At 40.2% G+C, this 19,932-nt stretch overlaps 2 protein-coding genes across 3 annotated transcripts in view; both read left to right on the top strand.

Moving 5' to 3' along the window:
• The window catches only part of gab2 (GRB2-associated binding protein 2), a 42,922-nt gene extending 41,467 nt beyond the window's left edge, over positions 1-1,455 (top strand). Inside the window, exons 8-10 of one of the 2 annotated variants that reach the window (XM_061681627.1) lie at positions 335-437; positions 519-638; positions 1,037-1,455. In XM_061681627.1, the coding sequence (XP_061537611.1) occupies positions 335-437; positions 519-638; positions 1,037-1,180 (367 nt within the window). In that variant the 3' untranslated portion in view covers positions 1,181-1,455. Of the gene's footprint in view, positions 1-334; positions 438-515; positions 639-1,036 lie in introns of both variants that reach the window. The other variant, XM_061681626.1, reaches the window with a different exon arrangement.
• Positions 1,456-6,887: 5,432 nt separating this feature from the next.
• Positions 6,888-19,932, top strand: part of zmp:0000001236 (mastermind-like protein 2) — a 41,977-nt gene continuing 28,932 nt past the window's right edge. Inside the window, exon 1 of the mRNA XM_061681621.1 lies at positions 6,888-7,756. Within this exon, the coding sequence (XP_061537605.1) occupies positions 7,370-7,756 (387 nt within the window). The 5' untranslated portion in view covers positions 6,888-7,369. The remainder of the gene's footprint in view (positions 7,757-19,932) is intronic.

Below are 19,932 nucleotides of genomic sequence, written 5' to 3'. Positions count from 1 at the left end.
AGACACAAACAAACAAGTATTTACACACACAGGCACACACATTCTCTCACGAACACACGCACACTTACTGCACGGACAGACACACACACAAATATATACATACAGATAGTCTCATACACGCACACACACCTACAAACAAAAGCACAACTATATGCACACACACAGCCACACTCACACGCATACGCTATTATATACTCACATCCACACACACCACTCATACACAATACACACACAGAGTCAGACACACGCACACACGCACGCCCGCAGATTGCCGCTGCATTTGCGCCTGAGGCCCGAAGGTAACCGGGCCGCGGCCCGCCGCGCTTTGCCGCAGGCCCGCCGCGAACTCCGCGTCCTCGCATCGCTGCCGACCCATCTCCACGCAAAGCATCACCAGCACCGACTCCGCAGACAGCGAGGAGAACTACGTGGCCATGGTGAGGGCCGCCGGGGGGGGGGGGGGGGTGGCGGGAATCACTTGGCGTGTCATAATGACGGTCCCGCCCTCAATATAGCAGAACCCAGCGTCTACCTCGCCGGCCGTGAGCGGCACCGGCAGTCCGGCCCTTCGCAAGAGCGGCAACGTGGACTACCTGGCGCTGGATTTCCAGCCCGGATCGCCCTGCGCACACAGAAAGGTAGACACCTTTTACAGTATACGTGCATTTGGATTTACACTATTTCAGTCATTGGTACCCTACTTGTGTGTATTAGTATTATATGCAAACAATACTCAATATAGACAGCAGATAGCATAATCTTTCCGAAAATGTAATATTTTAACAAGCGCATCAGCGACTGTGGCTCTCCTTTCCTGCATGCGAGGGCCTTACAGTAGTAAGTTTCTTGGAAAAACCCATTAAAAAATGTTTTTAATTAAATTAAAAAAAAAAAAAAAAAGGTCGCTACAAACCACAGATTTCCGTGATATTGCAGGGATTGCCGTCATGGACAAGTAGGAAAGAAATAGATAAATATAGAACTAGATTCCACGTCGCGGGTCCCTCGTCACTTTTGTCTTTTTGTGACTCGGCAGCCGTCGACGTCCTCGGCGACGTCTGACGAGAAGGTGGACTACGTGCTGGTGGACAAGGAGAAGACGCAGGCGCTGCAGAGCACCATGCAGGAGTGGACCGATGTGCGCCAGTCTACTGAGCCCTCCAAAGGGGTCAAGTCTTGACACTGAGTCCATTTGGGGAGGCGAGAGGTCTTGAACTGTTTGGACCGCAAAGCAGCCATAACATGTAGCTATGCCTGTTCTCTGCCATGAGTCAAAACTTTTTTTTTTTACCATTTATGGACCAAATATCATCCCTACTAAGAAATGTTACATTTTGTTTTCTTGCACTGAGCAGGTACAGTAAACCCCGAACCCTGCCGTGAATGGCGAAAAACTGTAAATGATTCCCCCGTCCCCTTAAAATTGTCTGTGATCTTCAAACTCATCTTGCAACATTAGCCTTAAAATAAAATGCTGATGTTTTTTTTTTTTTTTTTTTTTTTTTTTTTTTTTTTTTTTTTTTTTTAAATGCACCGGGAGTGCCCATCTACATGCACGTGCTGCCAAGACTCTCCGTAATTTCTACTAGCAACCCAGGCTGAACTTAGCTCTTCCCTGGCATACAATGTTAGATTCTCCATCGAGATGTATCACTTTTATACTTCCTTAACACCAATTACGACTTTGCTATAAACCAGGGCTTTAAACCAGGGCTTTGTTGGCATCTTAGAACAACAAACAACAAATAGGTGAAATTTTTTTCAGCAAACACCTCTGACAAAATATAAAAAGAAGATTTTAGAAGCAACAGCGAACCACGTGACAATATTTAATGTCATCACCAGATTATTAACTATTTTACAACACTTTGGTCACTTAAAGGAGACTGAGGCCTTTTGTCACAATTTAAAACATTTCACGTGCATCTTATGAAAACTTAGAATTGAATTTCTAAGATTTGCCTGTTTTGAGGTAGCGAACCCGTCTCATGCAACGCAACCACTGCTTAGCCCGCCCCCTCCGCTGCAGGGTGTGCTGGAGTCCCAAATTTTAAAAGCCAACGCAGTCCAGTTGCCAACGTAGCGACTTTTTTTGCTAGATTTAGCGTCTAGCAACTCTAGCATCTCCAAAAAACAAGGTTATATCCTGTCTTTATTCCCTTTGTCTGAAATTAGCCTGTTATGGGACGACGGTCATGTCTCGTGCAATGGAGCCACTGCTCACCCCGCCCCTTCCACAGATTTGTTGACATGCTAGTGATTGAGTGTAGTCTGAAAGTGGCAGATCTCAATCATTCAACGTTTTTGGTGGAATTCAAAATAGTACAACAGCTTTAGAGGTTCCTCCGTCAACGTTTTTGTGGGTACATGCTCGTCGTCTCAGTTTGTGTTTCATACCAAAGCCGATTGCCTCAAGGGGGGGGGGGGCGTGAAATGAGTCGCGGTCGATCGAGTCGAAAGGGAGCGTCTCGGGTTCCCCGCGTGCGCTGACCTTACCAAGATGGCCGCTCCTTCGCCATACAAGCCATGTAGCCGTGTAGTCCGGCGCCTGATGAAGTGCACTAACAAAAGAGAACGGCCACTCTTTAAGTCATAGCGTCCATGCGTTTGAATTGCCTTACTCGTGTAGTATTGATTTGCCTTTGATTGCTCTTTTTGCCGCATTCAGGGACAAGTCCAAGTGTTTGATTTTGTGGGCCGGGACCACTGGAGCCCCCTTTTTGCCAGCGTGCCACTTCCTTGCCTCCTCATGATTTTTCTACCATTTTTACTGCTTTTTATATATATTTTTAAAATATTTTAATTTGTACTCCCTATCAAGTACAGTATATTCTATTAAAGAGTATTACAGCCACACCGAGAAGGAGGGGGGGGAAATGACAATACGAGATAAAGTTGTCCAACCGCCGGAGACAAATTCCTTGTGTGTCTTGCAACATACTTGGCCAATAAAGCTGATTCTGATTCCGATTTTACAACAAAGAAGTCATATATTTTGAGAAAAAAAAGGTAGTTTTTAAGATGGAAAAAAAAGTTTCATATTCTCTATAATAATGTCATATATTTTTTTCGAGGTCAAAAGTCATATTTTACCAAGTGAATTTCAAAATAAGCCCACACAAGTCTGAGCCAATCATTCCTTCAACGTGGCCTCGTAAAAGTACGATGTTATTCTTGTAAAGTTATGACTTTCATCTCGGAAATATACGACTATTTCAGAAAAAACGTCTCTCTTGTCGGAGTATTTCGTCTATTTTCATAAATTATCACTTTAACCTAAAAAAAAGACTTCTTTCTCAAAAATACATTATTCTCATGTTATGACTTTTATCATAAAGGTGAATTTATTCTAATAGTTTCTGAATTTATTCATGGGAATATATGAATTTCTCCTCATAAATCTGACTTTAATCTTGAAAATATATAATTATTTTCTCAAAAATGTACTTTGTTTTTTATCACATTACTACTTTAATCTTGAAAATATAAAATTTTATTCTCGAAGATGAATAACTTGAGTATTGTAATATTATGACTTTAATTTCAAAATCAGACAACTTTATTCTCATAATATTATAACTTTAATTTATAAAATATACAACTTTAATCTAAAAATATATATAATTTTATTATTGCAAAGTTCCGACTTTAAAATCATGAAACTTTTTTTATCCTAAAAATACACGACTTTTTTTTTCCAACTATATGTACGACTTCAATCTAATAAAATATAGAACATTTTTCATCTGAAAAAAAATATATATGACTTTATTCTGGAAAAATTGCGACTTTAATCTTGTCGTCTTTTTTTTTTTTTTCCCCCCACTGTGGCCCCAATACTCCTTTGTAATATTCCAATCAGGGAGGGAGGCAAAATGAAGCTATAGCTTTCTTACAGTGCTGCGTTTTTGTTGTTGTTTTGTTTTTTTGTTTTGTTTTTTTTACAGGTGAAAAAAAAGCGGGCAAGCTGGCAATTTGCATGTGCAGAGCGAGCAGGGGGAGGGAAAAAAAAAACAAAGAAAAAAAAAACAGACTGAAGGAAGTCGAAATGGCTGCCGCTCATGATGTAATTTATAATCCATCAGATGAGTTGTGCGTGTGTCGTGTTAGACTGTGATCGTGCTAGCGTGTGACATCACGACGGTGGGGAGGTCTTACGTACTGTACTTGTAGAAATGATGATGTTTGTTGTTCATTATTGTTTCATTTTTAACCACTGGTATTGCTCCGACTGTAAAAGCGTTTGCAGGCCTCTCATATGTTTGTGTGTGTGTTAATTTATTAATTTATTGTAACCCCCGCCCCCACCCGCCCGCCTGGCGTCGACTAGGCGTCGCTCTCTGCAGCCGCCGGTCACATTATTAGGTACACCTGAGCCATTGAAATAGAGATACCATGCAAAAAAAAAAAGAAATTGGAGCTACAAATGCACTGTCGTAGGCAAACTATTTTGAGCCAAGGCACATATTTTACAGGAGAATGTGACAAAAAGTATATATTACGATATAACGAGGATCTCGTCTCAATTTACTCACTAATTGACAGGTTCATTGTACCTTCTGCCATCTAGTGGAAGAGCAATTAATTGTTTTGCCGGTCACTATACGTCGCTGGGATAGACAGAGAGAGAGAGATGCTAGGGGAAGAAATTGGTCAATTCCAGTTTAAACAAACCTTAATTCATCCAAATGATCAACAAGAAATACCATTTTTACCTAGAACTGGTGCTAACTGTTATACATTTAAAATTGTACACCATTGCCGCTGTGAACGGTGCTTTGTACATTTTGACCCTCTCGTAAGGCAGCCAAAATATTCAAAACAGATCTCCATCCAAAATTGTACTAGTTCCACACCACTGCAAACCACAATCATAAGCACATTTTTAGATGAATAAAACTGAGTATTGTTACGAATCGCTGTGTTGGAATCTCTACTCCTAGATGGCGCAGGTGTGCCCAATGAAGTGGCCAGTGAGTGGTCATGTCTGGATGGTGTGAAGCAATACGAGAGAAGAAGCCAGCTCACGGAGACTTTCTTATTCCTGTAAACTGTGGATGTAGAATAAATCGACAAGTGAACCATTTGGTGCAAGACTTCTTTTAACAAGACCTCACAGATACACAAAGCACAACTTCTATGGAACCGTCCATTAATGATGTTTCTGGGGGAAGAAAATGCCGAAAATAACCTTTATGTATATCGATGTGCATGAAAAACAAATGTTGTTCACTTGCCTCAGAAATTAATTGAACGTCGGCGCTTTTCAATTGATTCAACATTGGTGTGTCAATTCCTATACATACAGTCCATAATTCCCTATAGACAGATATACACACAAATATTTACTTCCAATTTTTCCTATTTTATGTGCATTTATTAGTATATATACTGTATAAAACGGTTATAAAAAGTCTACACACCCCTGTTCAAATTTGGTATTATTTGTGTATCCCTCCTGTTAGGTTCATTTCTTTCGTACACAAAAAAGGCACACCCGGTCATTATTAAATTAATAAATTGATCAAATAAAATCTGTGAGTTTTATATAACATTTTATATTTCTACATGTGTGCTTTTTTTTTTTGCAAATTCAACAATATTTTTTTTAAATATATGTCAAAAGGTACAACAATAATAATGTTTTATAAATATTTATAAAGTATAAAACTGGCAAATGGGTCAGTTTGATGTCAAAAGCATCTCTGTAGTCGCAGAAATTAATATTGCTGGAAACTAGTCAGTGTCGAGTTAATCGTTAAAATGTCATTTTACGCAATGACCATTGAATAGCCTGTAAATTGGCAATGATATAATAATAAAATATACAATGCAAAAATAATCATGTACAAATTTAAAAAAGTAAAAAATATCCAACTCACGTGCTACCAAAATTTACATCATACAATTACTTTAAAAATATTACGTTCTGAATGTTCTTTTTTTTTTTTTTTATTCCTCAGGTTATGTTAATTTCTTTAGAGATACTGAAAATGCACACCTAGTTAAGATCAATGTTTTACTGGTATATTACTTTTACTTACAATACTTGTTCATTTGTGCTGTTTTACTCAAAAGTAATATTTAAGTAATAAAAATGGAGGCGTTAAAAAAGAAAACACCAGAGTCAGCAATTACTAATACTATTTACTATTTTTTTTTTATGTTGGAAAATCACTGAAATAAATTCAGTAGTTTTGCATTACATGTACTACTTCTTAATTTGTATTTTTTAAATACAACAATATTCAAATTATGAAAATTAGATATATTTAATAAGAGAAGAACTAAACAAAAAATTTTAATTTCGCCCTCAATTACTATATTTAACTGTAAAACTGGTCGATTTGATCAATAAACTTCCATGCGTCCATTACTCCCAAAAAGGGCAGATTTGGCCAATCACAATGCAGTATCTCCAACTTTGACGTCACCATGTGACCAATCACAGCAAAGTGAGGACGATTCTCGACAGGACACGGCACGCAGCAATTTGATTGGCTGCTGCAAATTTTCTGGAATTTTTGGTTAAATCTATGATTACTAAAATATTCGATAGCTGCAGCCCGAATGTATATATGTACAATAACTGTAGCTAGATTTTACTATTAACTGTTAATATATGTTTTTATCATTACTTTTTATATATTCGATGTAAACATTTCTATGCATGAAGTTTTCAATTTTAATTGAAGTTTTCAATTTTAATGTTCAAATTGTTTGTTTGCTGACGGGCCAAATTCACCTCCCGCTCGCTCCCGATTACGTCCACCAGAGGGCGCCAGATGAGCTTCTTCCGGCCGGTTCGGCGTGTGCGCGCGTCACGCCGGAGCACAATGAGCCTCTGTTGCCTGCCTCGCGCGCGCGCGCGCAGGCAACTCACACGGCTGCTGTCAATGGACTGTTTGAGAAGGATCTCAAATTCTCAATCCACGGCCACGCCGCGCAGGGAAGAACAGGAACGACAGACACTGAGTGGATTTATTGTGTTTTTCCCCCTACTTGCTACTTACCCCCCCCCCCCCCCCCCCCCCCCCCACGACGAACGTTTTTGGGTGACCCAGTGAGGAACATGTGACCGTGTGCGTGGAAAAGATGTCAGCGACGAATTAATTGAATCCGAGAGTGGATTAATTCATTTGAACGAGACGAGATCACCCCGGAGCGAGGCAATTAATCGCGTGACTTTTTTTTGTCCCTTTTGCGTGTCTTTATCGCACTTTAGAGCCACTTTTGTCCTTTTTTTTTTTCTTCTTCTTCTTCTTCCTCCCTTTCCCTTTCCCTTTCCACATGGGATCTTAGCGGAGTGCTTCCCCACCGAGGTCTCCTTCCAAGCCGAGTCCAGCTAGCTGGAGCCCCCTCACCCCGGATGGGAGAGGCGTCCCCGGCTCAGTCGGCCGCCGGCGCCTTCGCCCCCATGCCGGCGGGCGTCAGGGGCTCGGCGGTGCCGCAGCTCCACAGCGCCATCGTGGAGCGCCTCCGCGCCCGGATCGAGCTGTGCAGGCGGCACCACTCCACCTGCGAGGAGCGCTACCTCCGCGGCCAGGCCGAGAGGGCGGACCGGGAGCAGGAGAGAACGCTGCGGCTGCTCGACGTCGCGCAGCAGCGGGGGCAGGCCACGGCCACGGGGACGCGCAGGAGCAAGGGCGGCCGCGGGGCTGCCGGCCATCCGCCCCCGGAGTACGGCGCCTGCGGGGCGGCCGGCGGCGAGCGCAGGCGCGCGGAGGGGGACCACAAGATGTCCACGCGCATCGCGGTGAGTCCGACGTGCAGAAACACCCTCGTGTGCTGCAAATGGCGACGAGACAAAACATGTTTGCGAATCAACTCTTGCGCGGCGAAGATGACTTTTCAAATGGAGGTTAAAAAACAAAACAAAAACAAAAAAACTTAACCACGCTTGTAACCCAAAGCGCCTCGTATCTCAAATCATCTCTCCCCATTCAAATGAACGGAAATACCATTAATCCGTTCAAGCTGCCCCCTCCTCCGAAAAACGACACTTTCTGTATTTCAATTACATTTCCATTACAACAACATACAATTCAATCGAATGTAAAGACCTGTTTAAAGCGACATGAGTTCATGCAGCAATTCAATGGCCGTTGTCGTAATGTACATTTAATGATGGAATGCAGAATACCTGCTGTACAATGTGTCATTGTTTGCAGAACTTAAAGAATATATGATCCCGAATAGTGTTGTATTCTCTCGCTGTGTTTGCAACTACCCTTGGTTGCAACTCATTTCAATAACTTTCGATGAATCAGATTTTGACAGCTATGACTCGTGACCCCAAGTTTGAGCGCCACCGCATTAAACGATTTTAAAAGTAAAAGAGAAAGCGTCTGAAAGATGGCAGGTGTTCTCCTGCTGGGGGAAAACAATGTTTTTGCAACGGCACGCCACTTTTTCGCCCAATAAGCGTATTGTTGGGCTTTGAGGGACATGACAGCGAGGCACCTCAGCATCCCACCGTGTTTTGTCTGAACGAGGTCAGGGCAACATCATTATCATGTTCTGTGTGCGTGTGAAAAAGTGATGAGCGCAGCAAAAGATGCGCGAGCAGGCAGGAAATGAGCCGTTGGCGTGCGTGTTGTGGAGGTTAATACACGACCCGTGTGGCCATGGAAGTTAAGTCTGCAACAGCACAGGGCCCCTTGTCACGATTTCATTCAGTGGTTTTGCATTGCAACATTACAAATACTAGGAGGGGGGAATCGAATAACTCAGCCAAGTCGACTTCAAAAATAGGTAGACGCAGAATTTCTGCCTCGAAGCTCCGCCGGGACTGAAAAGAAAAAGGTCCGGAACTATGTTTACGCCGCCGGAACCAATGTTTCACACGGACGTTTATTGCAGACGGGAGACTGCATTGCAGTCTTGGGCCACTGATCAACTTGGCCAAAAACGATAGAGGTGCGTCTGTAAGTGATTTTTAAGACACTATTAGAAGTGAAATGTACATATAGCATGATGTGTGAGTGAGCTAAATGATAGTTATCTTTTATTATTATTATTATTATTATTATTTTTTACCTCAAATGGTCATCGCTAGCGCGCTAATGCTAATCGCGAATGCTAACCACTTAATAAAGGCTAGTTTTTGTTGTCTCAAATTCTGTACAGTTTATACCATACACTCAGTACCAACGTATGCAGTATAAGGATAGAATTACAGACCTCATAAATGAGAATAAAATTGATGTTAGAAGTAAAAAAACCATTTATTTTAAAATATATTTTTTTTAGGGGGGGGGGGGGGTTCTCGAGTTTTCTCGAGTACTCGACAAAATACTGTAACTACAGGATAATCGATTCTAAAAAGATTTGATCGGGACAGCCCTAACACATACTGTATTTTATTCTGGAGGAAAGTTATTTATTTGTATTATTATTACACCCCCCAACAAGTTCAAACCATTCTAACGTACAAATATTTACAAAATTCAGGATTTCAGGATATCCTGTGGCACCGTTCCGAAAATTCAAACTTAAAACTATTTTCTATATTCCAATAATCGCCACATTTCCAAAATTCACACTTTTGACAGTAAAATTCCTATAATAAAGGAAGAGATACTTTACATATTTACCACCATCCAACCACATCTTTTCACCAATTCGAACTTCCAAAGATTCACAAAATTCCGGACATCTTGGCTACCATTTTCCCACATCAACTATTATATTTCACATTCCAAATATTCCCAAATGTTTCATTATTCCACTGTTTCCATGTCAACATTCTCAAATGAATCCAGACACTTTACATGTGGGGCCGCCTCCTAACACATTTCTCGATTTGATGCAAATAATTCCGTGTGTTCAACTTTTAAGCGTATTCGGGACATCTTCGGAGCTTTATTGACACAGTCCAGTATTTCCCACGTTTCCAAAACTCCAGATTTTTCACCCCACAAAATCCCCCAATTTGCCTCCCAAATATCTTTACCAATTCAAACTATTTCAGCTTGAAAATGTTCAGCTCATTCATGACATCTAGCGTCTCATTTCACATTCCTAAATATCCCATGTTTTTATTAAAATTGGAAATAAATATTCCACATTTTCCATGACAACGTTTCCCAAAAATGTACACATTTGCCTCCTCCTCCCACATTTCTTAACACATTCAAACCATTCCAACTTGAAACCGTTGAGCTCATTAAAGACATACTGTACACAGAATTACCCATCACATTCCCCAAATGAAGAAATATTTATGGACCACCTCCTTTAACATTTCTCAACCGATTGAAAATATTACAAATTTAAATTGTTCAGCTCATTGAAGACATCTTTTTTTTTTTTTTTTTTCTTGGAAACTATTTTTTTTAAATTCCCCATTCATTTTAGAAATCTACTTCAGTCACTTTAGTTATGTTCATTTCTGAAATTTGAATTTCTGCATGAAGCATTTCAGGTCAATGTCACATCTTCAGCATTCACACTCAGTTTTTACAGTATTTGTGCCTTCTAGTTAGTTTGTTTATTTTTACAAAATAGAAATAATAGCTTGTAGGCTTTTTGCGATATGCAAGTATCGACTGTTCACACTGGAGTTGGCGAGCAAGTGCAAAGGATTATGGGAGCAGCCACACTTGACTACGGCGCTGGTTGAGAACAGATTAACAAAGGATATTCTATGGGAGGGAATTTGAGAAGCGCGGGGAAGGAGCCGTGTAGGGATTTCCCATAATGCTTTTGCATCTTCCTGTTTTTACCTGCACCAAGCACCAACAAGCGAGGTTTATTGTGTTATTGGCAGGATTACACACACATTAAAAAAAAAAAAAAAAAAAACTACACTTCTGGCATCAATGGAAACCTTTGGAGACGTTGAGATCCCTCCCAGCTGCAATCAGAGCAGTAAGAGATTTAACCCAAATATATATATATTTTTTCAATTCCACCCGTCTTTGTGTCCCAGTACCAAGAAATTATTGTACAGTATGTTTACTTCATGTCATAGTCATTATTGCATTATTTTTCTCAGCTGCCCCTTCTGCTGTGGGATGGGCTAAAGCGCGAATGCATTACAGCTGCTAACAAAGCGAGTACGGTCCAGTTGCCAATTTTGCGACTTTTTTGGTATACTGTATTAACGAAGTGTTCCGAGCCCTTTTGAAACACTTATCCATCCATCCATTTCCTGAGCCTCTTCTCCTCACTAGGGTCGTGGGCCTGCTGGAGCCTATCCCAGCTATCAATTTTTCCAAAATGCGACTAAAGACCGGTGACTTTTTCTGGCGTTATTAGAGACTCTGAGACGCTCTCCGAACTGCAGTCAGAGCAGGAGATGTGTTCACTCTTGTGTGGTAGAGTCCATCATACATTAATACCCACGAACCAGAAAGTAGCCCGCAAAGCTTACAAACAAACCAAGTTTACATTTGCATAGAAGAAGAATGTATGCCTCATAAAAAGTGGTTCGTTCCTGTTGCCTTTCACTTCCACTGTTCTGTGGCAACAGTAACAAGTTGCCAACAACATGGAGCAAAGCAAAGGCGGCCTTGTTATCGTGACGTGTTTAACAAGCGCCTTGTTGAAAGCCGTGCATGTTTGCAGCTCCAGCGTACGCTTCCTGCACGTGTTCCGTCAAAGTCAAGCAGGCCTTGACTGCTCATTAACATGTCGGCGCGCTTGGAGGCAAGGTTTTTGTTGTTTCCCATTTTCGTCCCCGGTGACAGATCTGGGAAGTATGCCGGCCTCGGGCTGATGGCGGCCCTCTGTGCCTGCTTGTGAATGTCCATGCATGCACCACAGCAGCGTTGAGACACATCCTGGTCACAAAGTGGTCTGAAACATCAATCATGTAACCAAAAGGACCTTTGTTAGGACTTTATGTGTCTGCTGACACAATGGTAAAATTACTCCGAACACTATTTGTTGCTTTGAATCTTAATGCAATTGTGTTTGAGGCGAGAGCGAGTCATTGTAAAAAAAAAAAAAAAAGAAAAAGAGGCTATTGGATGTATATGTTTGAATATATTCCTGCGCTTTTGTTTGTAAATCAAATTATTATCTTAATGCTAAAAAAAAAAGCACATCAAAAATATGTCACGTACCAACGGAGGCAATAATGCGTCACTGAATTGGCTTCTTAGGGAGCCTCGACATGCCTGGAAACTCCAGTTTTTGTAAGTGCGGCTAATGTGATATCCCATACTTGACTGCCCACAATTTGCTTAGTAGCGCCTCCTGGAAAGTTAAAAAAATAATAATATTGCCCAGGATACCGGTTTCACTGATCGACATGTAATACGGCAATATAGACATGTCTATTGAAACGGACCCCACAAAAAAGTCTCAAAGACCAATTTTCGAAATTCTACAGGAAGTTGGCCATTTTGGTTTGAGGCACTTATTTCCGGCAAATTCTAGGGCTCATAGTTGACGAACTCCTCCCACCAGGGAATTTCCCCAAATGAGCTCAAGTTGGAGGCAGGTATCCTAAGAAAATGGGAGATGCGAAATTGCCGGTGTTTTGTCTACGGCGTTGAATGTGGGCGGAGCATGGTTTCCAAGTTTGAGGATCATTTCCGGGGGTAGCTGACACAAGCAGACATTTTGAGCAAATTTCTGGGCTCGTGCCCAAATGAGCTCAAACTGGAAGCGGGTATACTGGACAGATGGACGACACTAAATGGCGAAGCTTCTTCATGTGTGCGGTGAATTGTTTCAGTTTGATGCTCGTTTTGAGGCTTTGCCTTTTTAAAAAAAAAAAAAGGTCACATGAGGGCTCGCTCGTCACCGCTTGTGGATTTCTTCAGTTTGTTGTGTTCTTTCTGTAACGCCGTGAGATGCCGCCAAAGCCCTGGCTAATAGGAAAGTAGTTATTGATGTCAAAGTATGTTGAAGTTACACACCTTGACTTTTTTTAAGAGCTTTGCTGGGAAGAAGCTAAGTTTAGTCTGGGTTGTTAGTAGGAGTTGTGTTGTCAATGTTTTGGGATCATAGTTGGTGGTATATTTGCAATTTAAATGATTAAATTAGGCAATGTTAAACCTTTTTCAGGGACGTCAATTAATCCTTTTTTTTTTTTCTCGATTTGTGGCAGGGCCCGGTCCCTACTGTACTATAGTTTTAATCAACATAGATTGTAAATAGTGTCCTGTAGCTGATCACAATGTACCCGTAGCGCGTCATGTGGCGTTTCATGCATTTCAGTACAGCAGTTAATCAGAAGAAAAGAAGACGATACCATTTTTAGCCCACATTGAGATCTGAAGTATTGTTAAAAATTACTCAAATTGGGACATGAGCCAAATAAAAGTGTTGTCTGTTCACAAAACAACTATAAATCCAATGTATCCTGGCGGGGATACAAGTTATGCAAATGAGCATGGAGGAGAAATAAATTCTCCTCTCTTGAGGCTGTGTGTGTCTTTGTGTTAGGAAAAGTGTGTGAGCTTGCCCTGGTACGACCTATTTAACGCAGAAGCAAGCTGCTGGTGGTCGATGCTGTCAAGTGAAACAATTGCGGTAATCCGGGTTGAGCAAACCGTGCCATGAATATCGAATATCCACCAGTAATTGATGGCACTAAAAATGTTTCTAATTTCCTACATTAATTGTGTAAACCATTAATATAACAAACTATGATCCAAAATTAGTTTATCATTAGACAGACATAGCTAGTCAATTAAGATTATGGATAACTCACCTGAGTTAATTTGAGCTCTCTTTTTGTTTGTTGTGAAATGTGTTTCTAAGCATCTTGGTGTAGATTCGTATTTATATTAATGGTAACAGAAATAAAATTGCTGCTAACAAATGGCAAAGATCAAAGCAAAGGTTGATTGCTCTGTGATCGGTTGATAATGTAGTAAGGTGCACCTGGCGCTCACTCAATACAGACGGGTGTTGGCGAGAGCTGCGTTTGGTCTGCTGTCGTACAGGTCGGCTGTGTACGATCACTTTCAATTACGATGACGGAAGTGCGACTGCGCAACAACTCGGGTTGTGTATAACGGCCAAACGACGAACGTGGCAGCTCATTTGGAGAGACTTTGACTCCACGCTGCTTTACAGTGACGCGTCAAACATGGCGTGCAGACCTCCAGCAATACTGAAGGGTTTTCTGACTGGGATTGCCCATTACATTAGCTGAGAATGCGAGATGAAAAGCTCCTTTTTTTCAGACGCGCCCTTATTTATTAAAAATTTTTTTTAGCATTTGTTAAATGAAAAGCATGTTGGAACTCGTCATGTCTCCTGTCTTGGCGCCAGAATCTCACCTGCTTTTAACCTCAGACTGTCACAATGATGTGTCCAATGTCCGACTGCCTCATTCTTTCACTTTTAACCTAAATATACAAGACGTCACTGATTTTCCTAACAGTCACCGTACTTTATACCGAACTGAAAAGCATGACCACAAAACCGAGATACGAACTGAACCATGAATTTTGTGAACGGTTCCACCGCGTGTATGTACGGTAATTACATTATATGTAAACAGTTTATATCTTTAGATTTACTTGTATTTTATGATGTTTTTATACATACAGTGCTATTTTACTTTATTAATACCACATAGCAACATGATGTATTTTTGGGGGGGGCCGCTGTAACAGATCAATGGAACTTCAATTTATGCCAACCAGGAAAATTGGTTTGACATACAAGTGAAATGAGTTACTCATCCAATTTGTGAGTCAAGACACCAATTATGGTACTACTTTCCTATTTATGCTTTGGTGACATCTGTTGGAATCTTCGTTGTTAGAACCTCTTGCGTAGCATCAATTTCTTCATTTACTGTCTCGTGAATGCCTTTGAGTGGCCTTCAGGTGACACCTGGAAGTGCTGCGGAGGCTTTTTATTGACAGCTGGCGTCCATCGAGATGCCTGATGGGATTAAGATGATCTCCAGGCGAGCATCTGTGATTAAAAGACATCAAAACAAGGCCTGCGTACGCCGCTGCAAAACCCTCTGTTAATCTCCTCTCTCAGTTTGGGATTAGTGCTAGCTCCAAGATGTGATGGAGACACGCGCTGTGGCCAAAACGCCTTCGTTTTATTACTTCTAGTGAAGAACATCAATATTCAATTGCAAGTGGCCAGTGGTCATGTTATTCTGTACCAAACAAAACGTTACTTTTAATTTCTCTTTGACACAGATTAGTTAGCTTTAGCAGATACAGGTCAGTATCACTATAAAGTGCCTTGTGGCCAAACATTTGCACACATACCAGTACAATGATGAGTCTCTTTAAAAGTGTTTCCTTCATTTTATGCCTTTTTCTTTTAAATTGGATGTACAGGATTTTGGCATGTCCTACACACTGTTCTGCTAACTACAGTGTATGTGTGTGTGTGTGTGTGTTTGTAATAAGTGGTTAAATAAAACTAAAACACAAAACGTTTTACGTGGTTTTTACTGTCCACAACAAGTTACTTGATAAAACGAGTAATTTTGACCAGGTATCTTCTATTTTCATAATCGTATTGAACATTTTATGTGTCCCAAAAATTGTTGCCCACCCTATCATTGCGGAGTAACTTAAGTGCCCCTTTAAGATGTTTTCAGCGACATTACGACCATTTTGTATTTCTTCAGTGGAGGCCAAAACATTGGATAGTTGCAGTAGCTTGCTGGGCTACATAACGTTTTATTGCCTGCTTGCGACCTGTATCATATTAAAAGTACGGGAACATACCTCAAGCGAGCCTTAAACGAACGTCCTCTCCTGTCCTGAGCACCGGTGACCACCAACACACGTTTTTCCCCATTTTGTTTTTAAAGTACAGTCGGCGCGCTCCACTCTTGTTGTCATCGCCAGGGTAACGAGTGTATCCGGTCGCATTTGACAAGATAAAGCCCAATAATCGTACAAAACTGGATGCGGTGGTATCAGAATACAAGATTTTATTGCAGTAGTCTGACAAAGCAATCGTGAAAGAGAAAATTTGTCTTGTAGTTTGATCCGGGCATTACGTGTTGTCTGTTCCACACCACCGACATGTTTTTTTTTTTTTTCTTTTATTGGCCGTCAGATATTTCCAATACTACGTCAAAAGACACGCGACAAGGCTAAAAATAAACTAGCTTTTGGATTCAAATATACTGTGCATGCGGCGACGCGGCGTAAATGTCTTTTGCAGAGTCATTGATCGGCTCAGCGAATTATGACATTTCAGCCAATCAGCATAAAATGCCAAATATCGTCCGATACCAATCAATCAGCCCGATAAAATCGGTGTAAAGTCTAATATATATAATATGTATAATATATATTTTTTTTGGGGGGGGGGGGGGTGAAATGATGACATCTCAAAGGCACCTTAAGGTGAGCATATGTTCATGTATGTCTTTAGCTTTTAACATTAATACGCATTATCGTTAATGTATGTATTAATGGACTTCAGTGTTTTTCTTGTACAATAGTTGTGTTTCCAGGATGTTTGGACACACGTGTTTACCAGACTAAATTGATACCATCCACTGGATAAATGGCGCGTGAAATGAAGTTCTCTACTGAGGAGTAATCACAGTTGTTGTTGTTTTTTGATGACATCAGCCTGCTGGCATCCTAAACAACTTAGCAACGCAAAATCATGATTGCTGCCGGTCACGTGGATCCAGAAGCTAGATTGGTGCTGATGCTTGTTCCTTAAGGGAGGTTGACTTATACTTTAGCAATCCCTGTCACATACATATTACTTGACATTTTCATGATTCACAATATGAAAAATGGGACTTCTCTTCTCCCCTCGTGGTTTTATTTTTTTATGGTGGCTTTACATTTTTGAAGTAATTTTCATTCGAGAGTGATTTTATTTTATTTTCCAAACTTGTTTTTTCAAGTCTAGTCATTCTGATCCCCCCTTTCAAATTTTAAACAAATTTGTAACTTAAAAAAAAAAAAAAAAAAACATTTTAAATTGTTTAATTAAAATGTATTTTTTGTTCAGTTAATCCGAGCCAAGACACATTCTGACTCCGAATTCAAACTGGAATTTGTTTGTATTTTCTCAATTTTCTCCTAAATCCATCTTTAATTTTTAATTTTATATTCTTTATTCTTTTGTTTTTGTTTTAGTGAGTTAATATTTAGATTATTTTATTATTCAACATATTGTTTAATCAAGTCTGCTTATATTGACACCACCTTTGTATCCAACATATTGTTTAATCAAGTCTATTAATTTGACACCACCTTTGATTTTTCTTATTTATCCCTGATGATTTAATTTTTGTAAATTTTAATCTCCTAGTCATTTTGAGTCCTTTTAATTGTTTTAAACTTTTTATCCCAGATCTTTTAAATTATTCATCCCTGATAATTTAAAATCAATTTATTAGGTCATTTTTTTGCCTCTGTCAAGACTCATTCATATTTTAAATTACATTTTTGATAATTTTTTAATTGTAATTTAGTCCCGTCAAGTCACTGTGACTCTTTCTTTGAATTTTTTCAAATGATTTTTTTATCGTAGAGCTGTTGTTTTTGTTGTAGTGAGTTAATATATTTAATTAAATTGTTTTATTTATCCACCCAGTAATTTTCAGTCATCCTGAAACTAGTCTTCTTGAGATTTTTCAAATAGATTTTTTATCCCTGATCATTTTAATTTGTTTTGTCCAGTTTAAGCTAGTTTAGATCCATTCTGACTCCAAATTTAAATTCATTTTTTATTTTTATTTTATTTATTTATTTATTTTAATTAGATTTTTAATTCTGACTCCTTGTTTCCCAGAAAAAAACAAAACTTAATTTACACTAACATATTAAGAATGCATTATCAATAAAAGTCTACACTTGCTGGATGTGAGGTCATTCCTTAAGGAAAAGACAAGTCCAGAGTAACTGTTATGGAATTGAGCAGGCTTAAGTCAACCTCTTCAACATTGTGTTGGATTCTAATGACCCGTGAAAGTGGGACATCTCTCAAACCCTGGACATTTGCATCGCCTCCTTCTTCTGTAGACTCATTAAAAATGTTACCTCAAAAGAAGCACGTTACTCACTAAAAAACACACACATGCATATGAAAACGATCCAATATGAAGCAGACGTGACTCACAGAAGTTTCCAGACTTGCTGTCGACCAGCCCAGGATTTGGTGTCGAATCAAAAGGCATTTGCGATTTTATTGCACACTATCTCCACTAGTCCTACTTTCCATCCATTTTACACACACACACACACACACACACATTCACTCACAAACCACCCCGCAGAGCACACGCTCATGTTTTATTCAGCAGCCTATGGGATGTCTGTGCTCGTCTTTGAAGGCAGTGGAAAAGAAACGGGGGGGGGGGGGGGGAAACGCCGCTGATTCTCTGTCTTCAAGGAACGCCGCCGTGTTATCTGGGACACACGGTCCAGGTGCACAATAGAAGCCACGCCCGTGGGGCTACATTTAAAACCCATGCAGCACTAACAAGGGCAAATGTTTATTTCTATTGTGCAAGGTGGTGGTAATCATAACTAACCGGTGAGAGGAGAATCAATTGTGTTGCATTTGCCCGTGCATGGGACCGAAAGTTCATACCAAGTCGTTTAGGTTATTTCTATTGTGCAAGACGGTGGTCATCATTAACTTCTTCACTGCCGTGGACGTTTGTATTCGTCAACTAGAATCCAACCGTTCACTGCCACCGACGAATATATTCGACAAGTGGGTTTTTCAACAGGTAGCCGTGGAAGAGGGTCTCCCCCAGGTTGTGTGTGAAGTTCAGGTTTGTAAACCGCTGTATTGAGAAAAGGATCCCTGGAGATGGTTGTGTTGCATCACTATGGATTTGGGATCAGCACTGCTTTTGCATCAAGGATAAAGATGAGGGGTTGAATCTTGGCTTATCACGTCAATTACGAGGGAGAGCTTTACAGCACCGAGACAGGTGCGGAACCAACCCAGGTTCTATATTTGGCCACGCTGTGGCAAGGGATTCTGGTTAAAGTAAGCCATTTTAAACTAAAAATAAATAAATTCATTCGTTACTGTCAATACAAATAACGAATCGGGGTTTAAACGGCGAGTCCGCCCACTAATTTCTCATCGTTCTATTCATTTCTCTTGTGCAAGGTTACTTTTCATGTTATTTTCTTCAACTCTTTTCAAGTTCAAATGTTCAACTCAGCTTCCCAAGACATTCAGGTGTTATTATTCTGTGATAAATCAAAAACCCTAGTTTGGATTTGAAAAGAAAACACACACATTTTACAGGAGACCAAGGACGATGTCTGCAAGTATATCTTTAGACATGTCTGCTGGGTGGTTTCTTGTGCTCTTGGTCAGTTTTTCTCCTGCCTGGCTTCAGTGAAGTGAGTGCAGGCTTGTGTGTGAGGAAGAGGAGGGTAAGGATGAAGGTTATAGAGGGGGGGGGGGGGGGCACGGCAGAGGCCCTCGCGGCTCCGAGTACTTTGCTGAAACTGGAGCCCTGTGGGAACCAGCGTGCTCAGGTGTGACACACACACACACACACACTGGTGTTTGTCCACGTTTCGCGACGTCAGCGGCCACATTTGCGTCGGCAAAGCGAAAGCCGGTGAGCTTATCTTCAAATGTTCTCACACTGCACAGTGTCAGGGTAAACGGGTCTGATTAGCCCGCTTCGATTCTTTATATTTGTAGCCTTTTACATACTGCAATAACTGTTCTGGACATTTTTAAAATTTGGAAATTCAGACAAACTCTGGAAGTGAATTTTGTGAATTTTCCACTGTTGTAGTATTGTATATAGTGTATTGTCCTTATGGATGAATAAAGTATTTGTCTATTATAATTTATATTTGTAAAATAATCTGGGGAAAAAAAGTATATAATAATGTAACATGTTTCAACAAACTTAAATGTCAAATATTTAGAAAATAATTACAAAATGCTAAAATAATTTTAAAAAAACTTGAATATCTTAATTTAATATAATATAACAGTATAATATAAAAAGCTAAAATTAAAACAAAATGAAAA

This window comes from Phycodurus eques, chromosome 7 (genome assembly GCF_024500275.1).
Source record: "Phycodurus eques isolate BA_2022a chromosome 7, UOR_Pequ_1.1, whole genome shotgun sequence".
Lineage (NCBI taxonomy): Eukaryota > Metazoa > Chordata > Actinopteri > Syngnathiformes > Syngnathidae > Phycodurus > Phycodurus eques.
This window is presented reverse-complemented; position numbering and strand designations above follow the sequence as displayed.